The sequence below is a fragment of the Chaetodon trifascialis genome, chromosome 8 (genome assembly GCF_039877785.1).
Source record: "Chaetodon trifascialis isolate fChaTrf1 chromosome 8, fChaTrf1.hap1, whole genome shotgun sequence".
Lineage (NCBI taxonomy): Eukaryota > Metazoa > Chordata > Actinopteri > Chaetodontiformes > Chaetodontidae > Chaetodon > Chaetodon trifascialis.
The window spans coordinates 11,491,438-11,508,510 of record NC_092063.1 but is presented as its reverse complement, the minus strand read 5'-3'; the positions used below and the strand labels follow the sequence as shown (position 1 = coordinate 11,508,510).

At 41.8% G+C, this 17,073-nt stretch overlaps 1 protein-coding gene across 2 annotated transcripts; it reads left to right on the top strand.

Moving 5' to 3' along the window:
- The first annotated feature begins 141 nt into the window (after positions 1-141).
- On the top strand, positions 142-16,042 carry top1b (DNA topoisomerase Ib). Of its 2 annotated transcripts, none has more exons than XM_070967723.1 (21): positions 142-294; positions 584-608; positions 2,162-2,258; positions 2,922-3,054; positions 3,448-3,503; positions 3,638-3,742; positions 3,830-3,920; positions 3,995-4,080; positions 4,219-4,334; positions 4,424-4,545; positions 4,652-4,774; positions 4,862-5,049; positions 6,095-6,239; positions 6,434-6,577; positions 7,030-7,215; positions 7,836-7,904; positions 8,076-8,190; positions 9,331-9,458; positions 9,600-9,694; positions 9,895-10,044; positions 14,856-16,042. In XM_070967723.1, the coding sequence occupies exons 1-21, from the start codon at positions 262-264 to the stop codon at positions 14,956-14,958; spliced, it is 2,310 nt and encodes a 769-aa protein (XP_070823824.1). In that variant the 5' UTR covers positions 142-261; the 3' UTR covers positions 14,959-16,042. The 2 variants fall into 2 exon arrangements, with proteins under 2 accessions (XP_070823824.1, XP_070823825.1); XM_070967724.1 differs by lacking the exons at positions 142-294; positions 584-608 and adding exons at positions 873-1,094; positions 1,988-2,007.
- The last annotated feature ends 1,031 nt before the right edge of the window (positions 16,043-17,073 follow it).

Sequence of the window (17,073 nt, the reverse complement as noted above, 5' to 3'; positions counted from 1 at the left end):
TGGACCAGAAACACATATCCTGTATTTCTGTAATAAAATAACGAATATTTTATTAAAGCAGAAGTCCATCCACTCTGCCTTCACTGGCTTGGCATTCTGATGCTGGACCACGCAAGGTTGACTGTTGGTGTGCGCATGCGCAGTCGGTAAATGTTGGGACTCCATTCCAGTGTGTCAGTGAGGGTTCCCTGAGCTTCGCATCCTGAACAGCTGGCTGCTGTGATAACTTCACCTGCTTTCCAAACAAAAAACAACCTGACCATGAGCGGAGATCATGGACATGGAGACGCTCAGGTACCCTTCGGTTAATAATTCATGTCTGCTCAGTTTGTATCAATTCCTTGGTAATAACTGACAGGACTGGCGAGTATTTATTGTTATGATATGAAATAATGATTAATAAATGTTAGCTAACGTAATAAGTTACCCTGTTCTCTGTCATTTTAATGGAAACTATGAAATGATGTGTGGGATTTGAATTGCATTGCAGGGTACATTTGTATGCCAGTTGAAACTTCAATAACCGAGCTACCGGCGTTTTCAAAATTGAAATATTAAAAACATTTTTTTTCGCAATTTCCAGGTCAATTCTGGATCTAAAGGAAGCGGTAGGTCCTCCGATGAGGATTTTCATTCATACTGATTCTGATTTGTAAACGGAATCGTGATCTGTGCACTGTTAGTTTTTAAAGGACAGAAATGGCGTCCCAGAGACTAAGTCCCCTCTCCTCCACTCTCTTGCGGCTATTGTTCAAAAAGAGGGTCTGAAATGTGCACTTGCGACCCTCGGTTTTTTAATCTGCTGGCGAATTCCGAAAGGACCCGGCATCGTGTTTATTTTGCATGCGTTGCTTTGATGATATGTGCGTGCAATCCAGGCGAATTCTGGAGCCGAAAGTGGCCGAATTGGGGCTGAGGACTTAGTCTCTGCGCCATTTTCTTTTTCTGTATGTAGCAGCCAGGGCGCCGATCAGAGAGCCAACTGTCTGCCGTGATATGGAGGCGAGAGCTGGGAGCTTATCGCCTCTCCCCGCCCGTATCTCCCCAGCAGCTGCACTCTGCCTCCATCGCCGTGCTCGCACAGACATGCATCTGCACTGCCAGCAGGGAATGCTCACACATGACTTTAAAACTCACAGGAAAGAAAGTTGCACTGCATTATTAAAAGCATATGCCTAGAGCAGTCATTTTTTGCACAAATTATAGCCTTCACACTACTCTTGCAAAGTTGAGAGCACTTTTTTCCCTCCTTCTTGCAGACTTAATTTGCTGCACGATCCGATGGAAAGCAATGCAGGGTGCGGGAAATGATTTAGTTGAGAGCTGGGATGTGTGTTACTGTTTCATACAGCAGATAATACCCGTTATTAAACTGCCATGACAACAGGGTGCCACGAGGTGATGATCAAGCCTAGCCAGGTCTGCCCCAGGAGGGATTTCACACAGCTGGAAACATTTTAATATTGAAGACTCATGTCAAATCATTATTGCAGCTTAATCATTTCACTGGTTGTGCTGAGAGAATGAAAACAATCTTTCCTCTGAAGCACAAGCTCATATTTTCTATTTATGAAACTACATCAACTGTGGTTTTGAGGCAAATTAGAGCTGCAACGATTAGTCAATGAATCGATGAGTGCACTGAAAGAAGATTGATCACCAACTGTGCTGATAATCAATTGTTTCCGTCATTTCTCAAGCAAAACAGCTACTTGCTGGCTTCAGCTGTTTAAATGTGGATTGACAGGAATGATGACTAACGGTTAATCATGAAAATAATCAGCAGATTGTGAAAATCAGTTGCAGCTCAAATGCAAATACTGAAGGATGAAAAGGTTTTTATTAACTGTCAAGTTCCTTTTCTTTAGTGAGGGAAACACCATCTTCAACAGCACCAGACAGGTGTATCCTGTAGCATGAGGATGGCGGTCACACCTCAGGGGGTTTGTGGGTTGGTTCCGCCAAATGTGTGCTGGGTGTGATGCAGGGCACCGACGGCTGATTGGAGTTTCAAAAGTAGAGTAAAACAAGGAAGTGATATTGAGTGCCTGCATACACACCCTAGTTCCATCAAACGGAGGGGGCGTGTAAATATATAAGTGCAGTTTTCCTGTTTTCTGTTAATGCTGCTGAGCGGGTTGATCTCTCCCTTGTATTGTAGACTCTCACAAACATAAAGACAGGCACAAAGACAAGGAACACAGACACAAAGACCACAAGAAAGACAAGGAGCGAGAAAAATTCAAGCACAGCAACAGGTAGGCTATCTGCAGCTTCCTCTCACTGATTTGGTGAAATACCAAACAAAACTTGAGTTGTTGTTTTTGCATGCGAATATTTGTGTAGCCTACAGCCTAGCGTTACCTCCTAACGTGTACTTATCCTCACAATTCTTAATTATTTTGTTACGACATAGTGGTTTTAGCTGTCATAACTGAATCCTTAATGAGGAGGATGCAACAAATTCCATGCATTTGGATGCGGATCCTGCCAGTATCAAACATAGACGCTTTTCAAGCAGAACATGAAAGAAAGAATCACCCAAGTTGCTGCTGATTTATTTGAAGCCAACGGAACCCTGTCATGTTAAATCAGCAAACATGCATCACAAGCACTCCACAAAATCCACTTTTATGAATGACATCTGCAGAGCATCAGTAATTTGAACCACAGTGGAACAGTGGTCATGTTTTCCTTTTGTGTGGTTGAATACTCGTGCGCCGCAGGATGTTCACAGAGTCACGACTTTGGCCATTCTTAATGGCAGCTGTCCACGTCACTGTCATTGTTTGTTAAACATGGTTAAGTTTATATTGCTGGTGGTTGGCGCCTTTGCAGATGACATCTTTTGTGTCTGTGCATCTGGACCACGTCTGACCTCTTGCGCTTGATCCCTGACTTCTGTGGCTTCTGTGTTCCAGCGAACACAAGGACCACTCTGAGAAGAAACACAGGGACAAAGAGAAGCTGAAGCACGGAGACGGCAGCTCAGACAAGCACAGGGAAAAACACAAAGAGAAAGACAAGGACAAAGAGAAGAGGAGAGAGGAGAAGGTTTGTTAATGGGGAGTCAGTCTGTCTTTTATGAAAGGATGTGCAAGCCTTGTTCGCTTACTGGTTACAGCGCATGCCACATAACTGCAGTGTTGCCGGTTGGATTTCAACTGCTGGCCTGTGTTGCACGTCATACCCTCTGTCTCCTGTCTGATTCTTCAATATGACTGTCCAATAAAAAGCTTTTTTTTTTTGCATCAGCATTCATATTTTGTGACGTTATCTTAAAAGATTTGTTTTCCTCCGATCACTTACAGTCAACCTTGTATGAATATTGATTATAAGCACATTTAGACTGTTTGAACATTGTTCAAAACTGTGAAAGTGGCTGAGGTACATTAAAAGGAAAAGATCAGAGAGATAAGCTAATATATGTTTCCCCATTTCTCACAGATCAGATCATCCCATGTAGACAAGCTTAAAAAGGAGAAAGAAAACGGATTTGTAAGGTAAACAGCATCACTTTGTTGTGTAAAAAGTAATAAAACTAACCATAAAGAATTGAGTTCAAGCTTAGCCATCGCGCGGTCATGATTAACGGGATATTGCTTTACTAATATGCAGTCTTCAATGTGTGACTTAGAGATACGAGCCCTGCGGCCATTAAGAGCGAGCCTGAGGAAGACAATGGCTTCTACCCTTCTCCCCAACACAACAAGACCTTCAAACGAGAGTATGATGATGAAGAGTGGGTATCGTACAAATTCCATCAGCTCTGTCACTGTCAGTTCTGCAGTCTGAGATGCAGTTGTATGATCACTATGATTGTTTCCAGATCTGAATACAAGCCCAAAAAAGTAAAGGCGGAACACGACAAAAAGGCCAAAAAGAGGAAACATGAGTACGAAGAGGACGAGGAGGATGAGGTTCGTTATGTTTTGACTTTGTTTGGATGGATACTGCTCTTCTCAAGATTTATTGTTGTCTTCTCTTGTTTCAGGACAACAAGCCAAAAAAGAAGACAAAAGGCAAAAAGGTGGCAGAGGGAAAGAAATCTAAAAAAGAAGAAGAGGAGAAGTGGAAATGGTAAGATCATTCTGGGGACAAATAGCTCTTTTCCTGTGGAAATTACACACACAGGGACAGTTAGCTGATATGAACGACTACTGAAACCGTGTTTGTCTTTTCTCTCCCGGGTTGTACTTTGTTGTTTGTGGTGGTTAGGTGGGAGGAGGAAAGATACACTGATGGCTCCAAATGGCGCTTCCTTGAGCATAAGGGTCCAGTGTTTGCACCTCCGTATGAACCCCTGCCTGACAAAGTCAAATTTTACTATGATGGTTAGTTCGTCTGTGTAAAAAAATCAGTTCTGTTTTATTCACGTTGTCTGGTCTGCAGTGATTGCAATGGCGTTTGTCTGCATTTGTAGGAAAGCCTATGAAACTTAGTGCTCCTGCTGAGGAGGTAGCTACATTTTTTGCCAAGATGTTGGATCATGAGTACACCACGAAGGACATCTTCAGGAAGAACTTCTACAAGGACTGGAGGAAGGTGAGGAGATATGATGTGTTCAAGTGTCTCAATGTGGGCGCACGAGCCAGAGTCAGCAGGAGGTGTGAGGCTGGACATGCTTCAGATGTCTTCTCTTTTATTTTAGGAAATGACATCGGAGGAAAAGTCAAAGATCACCGATCTGAACAAGTGCAACTTCAGCGAGATGAATGAGTACTTCAAGGCCCAATCAGAAGCGAGGAAACAGATGTCAAAAGAGGAGAAGCAGGTATTCCAGCATCCATGCAGACTCTCCCAAGCCTGCAAACATCATGAAATCTCTCATTGTATTTTCATATTTTCGTACAATTTGTAGAAAATCAAAGAGGAGAATGAGAAAATCCTCCAGGAGTACGGTTTCTGCATCATGGACAACCACAAGGAGAGGATTGGAAACTTCCGTATCGAGCCACCGGGCCTCTTCAGAGGACGAGGTGATCATCCAAAGATGGGCATGCTGAAACGACGCATCCGACCAGAAGACATCATTATTAACTGCAGCAAGTGGGTAATCTCCCCACCACTGTGAACATTTCCTGTTTAGTTTTTATGTTCCAGTCTCACAATTGAGTGTTTGAGCTTGAGTGTGCAGAATGATGTGTGTGCAGAGTTTAATGCGAAGAGGCTGTTTTCACTTTCAGCTGCTGAAAGTGGGAAGTTATGGGCTCATTGAAAACTTTAACGGTGTGAAATTAATATTGACATTACATAATATACATCTTAAAACATGTTTGGAGGAGATCTGTTAGAACTACTACTGTCTACTTCTGACTTTTTACCACAAGGTGGCCCTGTCAAACCATGTGGGTGTACAATGAGGGATTAGTGTGTGATGTTTAAGGGTAAGGTGTGACCGAGTTTGCTTTTATAGCAAAATACATTCAGAGGGTGCTTTTAGAAGCTGTTGTCCGTCAAAAGGACGCATACCTCACATTCATTGTCCTGCCCTCTCTCCCTGCTCAGCCTCTTTTTTCATCTTCTTTCTCTTTATCTCTCCTGCCATCTGCTAACTGCCATGTTGGGCTGGATTTATTTATAGACAGTGGGAGTAATTTTCTTTCTATCTCTTTCATTGCATGCCTCAGTGGGCAGTCTGTATGTGTGTGTGTGTGTGTGTGTGTGAGAGAGAGAGCACACGGATGTACACGCTGCATGTCGTATGTGCAGTGTGGGAGATGCACGGCTGACATGAGCACATGCCGGCACTGTGTCAAAGGTAGTCTTCCTGTTAGAGTACGCTCTACGTGTGTGTGTGCAAACAATAACACGACCCAGGGAGGACGTGTCGACCCCCTCACACTGGTTTGCGTTACAGTAACGTTTCTCTGTGCATTATTGTCTCATAGTAGTAGTGTTTATAATATGAAGTTAATCTTAGACTGGCTTGTGAAGATGGAAAAAGCCCAAATATGTTATCGAAGTCAATGTGTAATAAGTGCTGTTTATTGTACTTAAATGCACTTAAATCAACAGGAACACTGCATCCAGAGTAATGCTCCAGCCAGTGGGAAATACTTATTCATAGTAAACCTGCCTCCTTTTCACCCAGGGACTCCAAACACCCTAAACCTCCCCCAGGGACAAAATGGAAGGAGGTTCGCCATGACAACAAGGTGACCTGGCTGGCATCTTGGACGGAGAACATCCAGGGCTCCATCAAGTACATCATGTTGAATCCGAGCTCCAGGATCAAGGTACCTGCGCTCTCACACCCAAACGTAACCTGAACCTGTTTCTGGGTTTAAATATTTCACCTGCTGATGAAAAAAATGATGTGTGTGTCTCCTTACTGATCAAACCGTTTGTGTGTGTGTGTGTGTGTGTGTGTGTGTGTGTGTGTGTGTGCGTGCGTGCGTGCGTGCGTGCGTGCGTGCGTGCGTGCGCGCAGGGGGAGAAGGACTGGCAGAAATATGAGACTGCTCGACGGTTGAAGAAGTGTGTGGATCGCATTCGTACCCAGTACAGAGAAGACTGGAAGTCAAAGGAGATGAGGATCAGGCAGAGAGCCGTGGCTCTGTATTTCATAGACAAGGTGAGGAGCAATACAATAAAACTGTAATGACGAAATGCAGAACAATTGTATTGTATATATTTTAAATTACCACAGGGTATATATATATAACACTTGTGCAATATTTTTTGTCTTCTTGTCCTCTGACTTCTTGTTGTTGTCTTGTTGCTGCTGTAACATGTGAATTTCCCCCATTGTGGGATAAAATAAAGTCTATCTTATCTTAAAAAAAACATTACAAATGCCAGCATATCTTGGATTTTAACCAGTGACGCACATGAAAAAGCACTGGATGGAGAATGTCAGTTTCCCCTCAAGCGAAATTTACTGCAGGCCCCCCTTTTGTCATCTCCATCAACCTCCCTACATCCCAGATGGAGAAATGCTTGTGTATTGTAGGTAAACCAAGTCAAGAGAAGAAATCCAGAAAATGTGACACTCTCGAGTCACTGCTCATGTTGTTTCCCCTGTAGCTTGCACTGAGGGCGGGTAACGAAAAGGAGGAAGGTGAGACGGCGGACACAGTGGGCTGCTGCTCGCTGCGGGTGGAGCACATCAAACTGTACCCCAAGATGGACGACCAGGAGTACGTGGTGGAGTTTGACTTCTTGGGAAAGGACTCCATCCGCTACTACAACAAGATCCCTGTGGAGAAGAGGGTAAGAGAGGGACGGAGCAGTGAGGAGAGGAACGTGGGAGTGGAGGGAGAGAAGGGTGGGTAGCTACGTTAAAGCACAAAACTGATTTTATGGGGTTTTATGAGGGTGGTGTTGGGTGTGTATTTGACAGATATGTGAGTTCAGTGGTCATGAGATAAGGAGTTGCTGTGCTGAGGAGGATGTTTGCACAGACAGGTGATCGGGCACTAAAAGCCTTCCGTCAGCTCTGCCTGCTTCCTGCTGTTACAGGAGAGCACAGACACACAAACACACACACGCACGCACACACACACACACGCACACACACACACACACACACACACACACACACACACACACACACACACACACACACACACACACACACTAGATGATCTGTTTTTAGTCACGAATTCTTCAGCGTGCCTGGACACCGTGTATTTGGCTCCACTTCCATCCCCACTTGCACACAGAAGAATGTACAAAAGACCGATTAACCTGTAATCAACCGCTTGCACTTTGCATTTCAAGATAGCACCCCCACCTGGCAGAAATGTGATGGTGCATCCCTGAATACTTATGCTCAAGTGTTGGATGTAAACGATCTCATGCTTAATAAATATTTGCTGATTTCTCATCAGGTCTTTAAAAACCTTCAGCTGTTCCTGGAGAACAAGCAGCCTGAAGATGACCTCTTTGACAGACTGAATGTAAGGAACACACACACACACACACACACACACACACACACACACACACACACACACACACACACACACACACACACACGCATACAGATTATATATATTTTATATAGTTGTAATACTTGTGTCACTCTTTACTCTTCCCTACCATCTTTTCTTTCTCCTTGTTTCCTGCAGACTTCTATTCTGAATAAGCACTTACAGGAACTGATGGATGGCCTGACTGCCAAGGTCTTTCGTACCTACAACGCCTCCATCACCCTGCAGCAGCAGCTCAAGGAACTTTCCTGCTGTGAGTAACTGCAGCTTCAGCCTGTCACCCAGCACACTTGAATGACACCCAAATACTTTCTGAGCACAGTTACAACCTGTAATCGGTTATTCCACAATATTTCCCTGCAGCTCAGCCAAAACTCAACTAGATAGTTTGCCATTTTCCTGAGCCCCTCCTCCAAACAGCAACTGTCCAATCATAGAGCCTTATAACTGTAATTAGGCACATCCACTGTCTGTTGATGTCAATCTGTGAGCCAAGATGTATTTCTATCAAAATTCAGAGTAATGAAAGCAGCTCAGTCCTGCTTTGTTTTGGGGACTGCAGCCTAGCTCGTGTTAGACACCATTATATTTGCCAAACTCATGGCTAATTCTTCGTATCCTCAGATCTTTCTGTCTTTTAAAAGTGAAGCACACTGTTTGAAAATGCGAACAATAAAGCTTAGCCTCAATCTAACCACTGTATTGCTTGTCCAAGTACGTTTTTCTTCTTAGGTAAGCATCCAGATAATTCAAGGGAGGTTAGAACGAATAACATTTTAATGAGCCTACATATTATTACTTTCACATTTTATTTTCAGTGCTATGCTGTGGGGTGAAGCAACTCTACACTGAAATATACAAACAATGCTGCTCTCGTGTGTGCATCAACAGCTGGTGAGCACGCTGATGCTATGCCTGGGACGTTTATCTTAAGCCTCAGTCTTCTAGCTTTACATCATGTATGCAGCTATCAGGTCCATATTTAAGACCCTTTTACAGGGTTCTCCTTTTCAAACGTGTCACATGGAAGCATCAGCCAGGAGACGTTCTTCTCCCCTGACTCACAGAGTTTAAGCATTAGCATTAGCTTACATTAGCGAGCTACACTTTTAACATCTGCTAGCCAGAGTCATCGTTTTAGTTGACAACAGCCACTGTTGTCTGCTAGCAATGAGAAGCTGCACGCTCCTACTTTGGAGGCCTCCACATTCAGTTAATAACTATATTTTAACCAATTTTGTGTAATTAAATTAATAACAGGTATTATACCTGCAAATTACTGTATATGATTAAGACTTATTACGCCTTTCAATACATAACCACTGCAAAATTTCAAATTTCAGTCATTTTAAACTACTTCTCCCACATCGTTGTGTCACTGTTGGGTCTCCAGCGGATGACAGCATCCCAGCTAAAATCCTGTCATACAACCGAGCCAACCGGGCAGTGGCCATCCTGTGTAACCACCAGAGAGCTCCGCCTAAAACATTCGAGAAGTCCATGCAAAACCTTCAGACCAAGGTAAACCTCTGTGTTCCACCTTTCTTCAGATTTGTTGACCCTGCGCAAGCAGTGATACCTTGGCGTCATCTTGATCTTGATCGCTTAGGAGAAGATTTCGTCTTCTTCACTCTTCTACACGTGTGCTTGTTGTGTTTGCAGATCGACGAGAAACAGAGTCAGCTGTCAGCAGCCAGGAAGCAGCTGAAGGCTGCTAAGGCTGATCACAAGGCTTCCCATGATGACAAGAGCAAAAAGTAAGAAAGCCTGAGTACTGCTAAACAGTGCAAGAGACTGTCACAGTTCTGTCTGTTGTTTACTTCCTTAAACTTTTGTCCTTTTCAGTCCGTCTGTATAATTCTTCCTCTCTGTCTCCGTGCATCTCTTTTTGTCTTCCTCTATCTCTCTTTCTTTCTGTCTTTATTCCTCCATCTGTCTGTCTCTGTGTCTCTCTCAGGGCTGTGGAGGTGAAACGTAAAACCGTCCAGAGGATAGAGGAGCAGCTGATGAAGCTCCAGGTGCAGGCCACAGACAGAGAGGAGAACAAGCAAATTGCTCTGGGCACCTCCAAGCTCAACTACCTGGATCCACGCATCTCTGTTGCATGGTATTTATGTGACACAACAGAAGATGATTACCTCTGTTTATCAGCTACTTGTGTATTCGATTACAGATGTGACTAGAGGGAAAAAAAGGGAAGTTAAATGAGTAAACCACCTACTGTTTCATAGGCCGGCTTTCTCTGAGCGGGTGGGTGTGCGCCGCCTATATCCACCTTGGTGACAGAAAGGCAGGAAATGCTCTTGCATTGTAGGAAAAGGAGCAGCACAAGCAAAAAAGCTAACGGCTGCAGAAGGAAAATAAGAGGAAGAAAAGCGTGTGAGCGTGAGGAACAATGGGATTTGTTTCTGAAAGCCAGGGAGCGTCCCCAAACAGCGCTCCTTCCTCCATGTGGGAAGTCGATGAGGAGCTGTCTGTGGCTGAATGGAGGGCCAGGCCTCCCTAACCCATGCCCCACAGCTATTTATGGAGAGCCTGCTCCTCAAGCACAATGGATACAGGAATGCTTCATGTTTTGCCTGATTGTAAGGCATAAGGGATGGGGTCCCCTCTTGTAGGGTGGTGCATGGGAACCCGGTCTACTGTAGTTGTATGTGGAACAGAGATGAAAATACTGAGCTGTTCAAACTGTAAAAAGATTCACTAAATCAATCTGCTGCCCTCGCTGGCACAGTTGATCAGTAATTCTGGAAATAATTCTAAACGACAGCTACAACCAAATTATTTGGTTTTCTGTTCCGTTAGCTACAAGCTAGCTACTTTTGTTGATTGCGTGCGTGCCAAAAAGTTTGAGTGATTCTCACTTCCATAATATACAACCCAGTTTCCAATCATGTCTGGACGCTGTGTAAAATGTAAATAGAAACAGAAAGTGATGATTTACAGAACACTGTTCCTGAGCCCATGCAGTGTCATCCACAACAGAATTGAGTCTGTTTTCAATGCAGTGCCTTCTGAGCCCTGAAGATCACGGCCATCCAATATTGGTTTTCAGCCTTGTCCCTTTCAGACAAGGCATTTCTTCATTCATCATTCATTTCTTTTAATTTTGAATTTGCAAGTTGAGTTTGTCCTGCAAATGTGCCCAAGCAGGCATACCCATGCAAGCACAGGTGCACACACACACTCTCGACACCCCCAGAGCACATGTTTTTTGTTTGTTTGTCTGTTTTTGTTGCCATATTGTTTTTGGAGCAGTGAGAGCACATGGCTTATTGAACTTTTTTTGCCTGCCTATCTGTTTGACTGACAGCTTTATTGACCACTGAGACGGCACTGACTTGGAATGAAGTTGGTTCAGAGTAAAAATAATAGCTTCGGTGGATTGCTGCAGCTTAGCTTGCTCCTTATCTCTGAGGGTAGCTCCGATGTTGTGGAGCTTCATTTAGAAGTAACTGGTAGCTAAGCTCACTTCACTTTACAAGTAGCTTGACCAACGCTGCCCAAAACCCAGATTATGTCCTTGAATATTTTGTCTACAACCCAAAGATATTCGCTGTACTGTCATAGAAGATCAGAGAAACCAAAAAATATTCACATTTAAGAAGCTGGAATCAGAGACTTTGGACTTTTTTTCTTCATGTTATGAATTTCCTGTGCTTCAAGCCATAGAAGTCACTTGTCATCATAGCAGGAAAAGCACAGGTGTTCCTAATAATATAACAATGACTCTATTCAGGTATCCCAGTCAGCCATGACAGTGTGACCTTTTGACAGCATACACTTTGGTGTGTCATAACAAGAAAAACACAGGCGTTATCAGGAGCATTAATAACAAGTGCATTCCATCTAGGTGGGGCTCACTGGCATGACTTACTGACACATATAATGGAATGGAGCCATCGTTAATGGAATTTTACCTGTGCTTGTCCTGCTGACCCACAAAGTTCTAAGAATGTTGTGCAAAAGTTTTCATTCTAAAAATGTTCTAATAACCACATGAAGTAACATTTTTAGGAGGTAATTTTTAACAATGTTCCCCATGTATTTGAGGAGAAAACGCATTCGTGAGACTTCTTTTAAAAGCACAACATTCACTTCTTATAAATTTCTTAGATTATTTGCAAAATATGTCAAAGAACCAAAAGGTTCATTCATTTTTTTTAAACTGGTAGATTTTAGAATTGAGATGTAGACTGCCTTTTAGATCATGACTGAATCAGTAAAAGGTGGGACACTGTGTAAAATGTGAATAGAAACAGAATGTGATGATTTTGCAAAGCATTGAAAACCCATATTTAATTGAAAGTAGAAAGACAACATATCTATTTTTGAAAATGATATACTCATTTAAAATTTGATGTCGGCAACACTCTTCAAAAAGTTTGGACATTGGCAACAAAAGACTGGAAAAGTAGTGAAATGCTAAAAGAACACACCTGGTGGAAAATCTCACAGTCAATTAGGTGAACTGGCAGCGACACTCTGAACCGTGTATTGTTGGCAGATATTCGTATTATTAGGTTGTTAAGAATTACCGTTGCATATGTTTCAACATACACAATGAACAAACAATGAGAAGACATTTGAGTAAAATTAGCAGCAAAAAAGGCTAACCTCAGGGGAACATTGATAAAATCACCTCCAAAAAATGTTTCTTCATGTGGTCATGAGAATGTTTTCAGAATGTTGTTTGTTGCTGATCAATGTTGTTTGTCCTGACAGGTGTCTACAAATAGACACCTGTCAGGAACGTTCCAGGAATGTGATTGGAACATTTGTGTTCTCTGGGACATTGTGTCAATACATGACCAGTTGAAATGTAGCAGCTGACTGGCTTTGTAGATGATGGTTGATTCAGTATTGATTCAGAGTCAGTTATGGCTGGAAATCCAACTTTAATTCAACATCAATCACAACCAGAGAAGACAACGTCTGAAGAAACTGTGGTGTGAATGCTGGATGTTGCTACACTGCAGTCCTGGCTGTAAAAGTGCAATAGTGCCAATAGTGTTTGAAAGATTTGGGATATTTTAAGGTTTAAATGAAGTTTCTGGCCTCAGGTATGAATAAGCACAAGATAGTTGAGAAGAGTATGAATAGGGATGGATGAAGAAACAGTGTAAGCGTGGAGATGAGGGTTAAATTGTATAGCTGGCTTAACTTTGTACGGAGACGTATCTGACGGCAAGAGTTGGAAAACTGGGGAAAGGTTTAATTAGTATGAATGGGACTGAAAGGTTTAATCAGTCCCATCATGTCCGAAAGATGTAGAACAATTTAAGGTTGGAATGGAGTGTCCATCTGCAAGTATAAATGCAGATAGACTTAAAAAATTAGGGCTGTACCCAGTTTTTTTAAGTCAAATTGAATTAGCATTGTATCTGCGGCCCCCACTTTTTGATGCACAGCAAGCAATTTTAAACACACCTCAGTCAAGGTACCTTCACTGATTTTTCAAATGAGATACCAGGATCCAGTGACATCATTTGTATGTCTTACAAAAGGTCTTACGCTTTGGAAAATACCACTCTTGTGTCTGCAAAGTAAATTTGAAGCTACAGCCAGCAGCCAGTTAGCTTAGCATAGCATAAATACCACAAAGAGTGCAAAACGCCAGTCTGGTTGTGTACTGATGTGCATTGGCTCTAGTTAACTGCACTTCCTGTTTTATTTTGTATTAAGTCCGCTTTATGTGTTCCCATAAGTTTTACTTCCCGTCATTGTTCAGTTTCCCGCCAATTTTATCATCACCTGTTCTCGATTATCCAATCAGTCTTCCCAGTACTGAGGCTACGTTTACACGTAGCGGGGTATTTTGGAAAACAGATATTTTGGCCCCTCTGTTTTCAAAAATAACATTGTGCACACAACATCGTTTTCAAAAATGTTGTCGTTTACATGAACCCGTCGAGCGCCATCATAACTATGCTAAACCTATGGGCGTGAGTGTAAACATAGGTCGCTCACATGATGTTAAGTATTTTCCGTTGCATGTTGTGACGTTTTGGAACCTAAAACGCCATTTTACCCTGTTTACACTCCAACATAGTGTGTAAGTGTAAACGTAGCCTTATAGTCCTAGCTATCCACCACCTGACAAACAGGTGGTGGATAGATTAAGTTATAGCCCTGCTGACTTTCTGTTTTGTCTACTAACTCGACTTGATTAAACTGTTGAAATTTTGGGACTTTTTGTGTGATCCTTGCACCTCAGTCCCTTTGAGTTGTGGTCGTCACAGGCACGCTGACAGAGAAACACTAGTGTGTGCAAAGGAAGCTGTGCAGTATTGTCATGTTGGGGAGCTCTTGTAGGGATCCGGTTGCTGTATTTTATACCCCTTAACGTTGTCTAGATGTTAAAACTGTGTGTTTTTCTGATGTAAAAGCAATGTTACTCTCATGTTCCCTGAATGTTAACTAAGGCTTAATTCAACTAACCTTCCAAGAACGTTGTGTAAATGTAGCCTCATGTGAGTTCTACATGGAAAACAACTCTTAACATCTACAGAACTTTAAGGGGGAACATTCAGGGAACATAACAATAACATTAATTTACATTAGAGAAACTTGCTGTTTTAACATCTAGAGAGCGTGAAGGGGAAACATTCTGATAACTTTCCTTGTACATTCAACGAACCCTCCCAGAATGTTCTGGGAACATAACAATAATATTGGTTTTACCATCCAGGGAACGTCATATTGGAATGTTCAATAAATGGTCCCACTACCAAAAAATAATGTCCCCAGAACATTTTGGGAGCCAATTTTTGCTCTCTGGGCACTAATCCCATCCCAGCAACATTAATGCTATGCACATGAACTGAATAGTTTTAGATTATCAGTCGAGTCATCTTCATGGAGGAAGTAGAGGACATAGGTCATTTTTTTAACGGGTCCGTCTTCCCTCCCCTCCAGGTGCAAGAAATGGTGCGTTCCCATTGAGAAGATCTACAACAAAACCCAGAGAGAGAAGTTTGCCTGGGCCATCGACATGGCTGACAAGGACTATGAGTTTTAAATGCACTTAATGTTTCACCTTTTCTACCCATGCCTTTGATTCTAAAGATGGTCTGTAATAAATGTCAAATGATTCCACCATGTGGTTCCTGCAGGTTCGTGAAAGAGGAAACTAAGACTTTGTTGAAGCTGTGACCACAGTTTAAGAATTGTGCTGTATATATGGATCTGTTGTGAATATAGGAAAGAACCCTCTGAACCATTTCAACAAGCTGCCAAAGGGCATCTCTCTTTCAAAAATCACAGTAGTGTGTATGTAGCTGCAGCTAACTGCCCATGATCAAACAACTATGAACACATTATTATCTTTTGTCAGATACAACTGTACTTAAATTTGTAAGCCATCACTTATTGAGAAATTCTATATTCTCATAGAATAATGAATTAATAAATGTTTTTATGAGAGACCGTGAGGACCACCATGAGAGATAACAGGATGAATTTCAGTTTGTGGAATTTTAGTGTGAAAGATCGGTACATTAAAATGAGACTGTTGACAGTGTGAAGATAAAAACCGGAGCACTATGTTCATGTAATTATTAGCACACCGAATGTTGTCTTTTCTCCCATTGATTTTGATTTTGCTGTTTATTTCAGGGATGTACATATTTTTGTCATTTTTCAGTAACTATGATTCAGTGTTTTATAAAAAAGCGGGCTGTATGCATTGTCAACAAAAAGCTCTTCATTGCTCAGATGCAACTTGTATGTGTTTTCACAGTTTTGCGATGAACAAGACGTTAACATTCCTCTTGGTCACTTGAAACAGCTGAAGTACTGCGTAATGTTTTGTGTGCCAGACATAAAAGAGACTGTTCCTTCAGACAGAGGTGGTTTCTAAGAGGGATGTGGATTTTGCCAAAAAAAAGATCACAGAAGTCTATCATTGTTGTGTGCTGTTTTTTTGTATCGCTGTGATTAAGCAGAAAGTGTCCTCCTTGGATTCATTTCCAAATGTGAATGGATATTCTGACTTTTGTCATTAATATTTCTTGCTATTTGATCATTTATCACACAACTCCTGATTGGTTGAATGCTTATTGTTTTGAGCTTTGTAGTTTTCAGAATAAAACATCAACCTTGTCTTTTTTTTGTCCTCGCTTCATATGCTTTTGTGGGTGAAAAAGGGGTTGAAACAGCTAGCTGTTTTCCTGAATATACGAAGAGACTTCATCAATCAATCAACAGTGATTGGTCAATTCAGGGGTCATAGTCCAATTCTCAGTGATAAGTCTCAAAATGATTAACTTCTCAGTATTATTTCATCTTTTAACTTGCATTTGATCACCATTTGGATGAAGTATCAAAGCCTTTCAAAGGTAATGTGATTTGTTTTCCCATGGAAGAGAAAAGCACAATTTAATAATTATGAGAACAAAACCAACCCTGGGCTTTGATTGGTAATCCGGACATTGAAAAGTGCAGTATTCGTTTAAAGGGGGGATAGCAACAAAGTTACTTTGCTAGTTACTTGAGAAGTTGTGATACAGGTTTTGTTGAGGAGACAGCTTATGATGAAGTACAGTATGAGCAGAGGGTCTGCTTCTTTAAGAGGCCGCTAACTGGCGCTCCTACTGGAGAGATGAGCTGCGTCAAGGTACCGGGAGATACGCAAGATTACCGGAAATGGGACAACTGTATCCAAATAAATGCATAAAGTTGTCACTGAGGTAGCTAGTTAACCGAGGCGAGACAGAGCTAAATTAAAGTTGACGACCGCACTGTAACATAATGACCAAAAAAACTGACCAAAATAAATAAATAAATAAATAAATAAAAAAAATAAAAAAAGTCAACAGAAACGAATCAAAAAATATGTGTTGGGAGTTTCATAAATACTGCATTTATGCTTCCACCGACAATGACTTATACAAGATTAATGCATAAATCCCATTACTCCATGTAAGGAGCAGAAAACCTGAAAATTTGGACATCTATCTAAATGGTTTTATATTAGTACAAAAGTAAAATACACTTTCAATGAATAGTGTCTCATCAGGTCAGATGATGAATATCAGGTGCAAGGTGCACCTAAGAGTGTCATCAATAATACCAATGCCAATACCAATATCAATACCAAATGTTCTGAAGGACACGATCCAGACAGAAAAGAGTT

Excerpts from the sequence above, each read along its gene's own strand:
- top1b (XM_070967724.1), top strand. The coding sequence starts at position 997 with ATGGAGGCGAGAGCTGGGAGCTTATCGCCTCTCCCCGCCCGTATCTCC. Across the intron at positions 3,504-3,637 it reads AAAGAAAACGGATTTGTAAG|AGATACGAGCCCTGCGGCCA; the intron begins GTAAACAGCATC and ends TGTGTGACTTAG. Across the intron at positions 4,775-4,861 it reads TGTCAAAAGAGGAGAAGCAG|AAAATCAAAGAGGAGAATGA; the intron begins GTATTCCAGCAT and ends TACAATTTGTAG.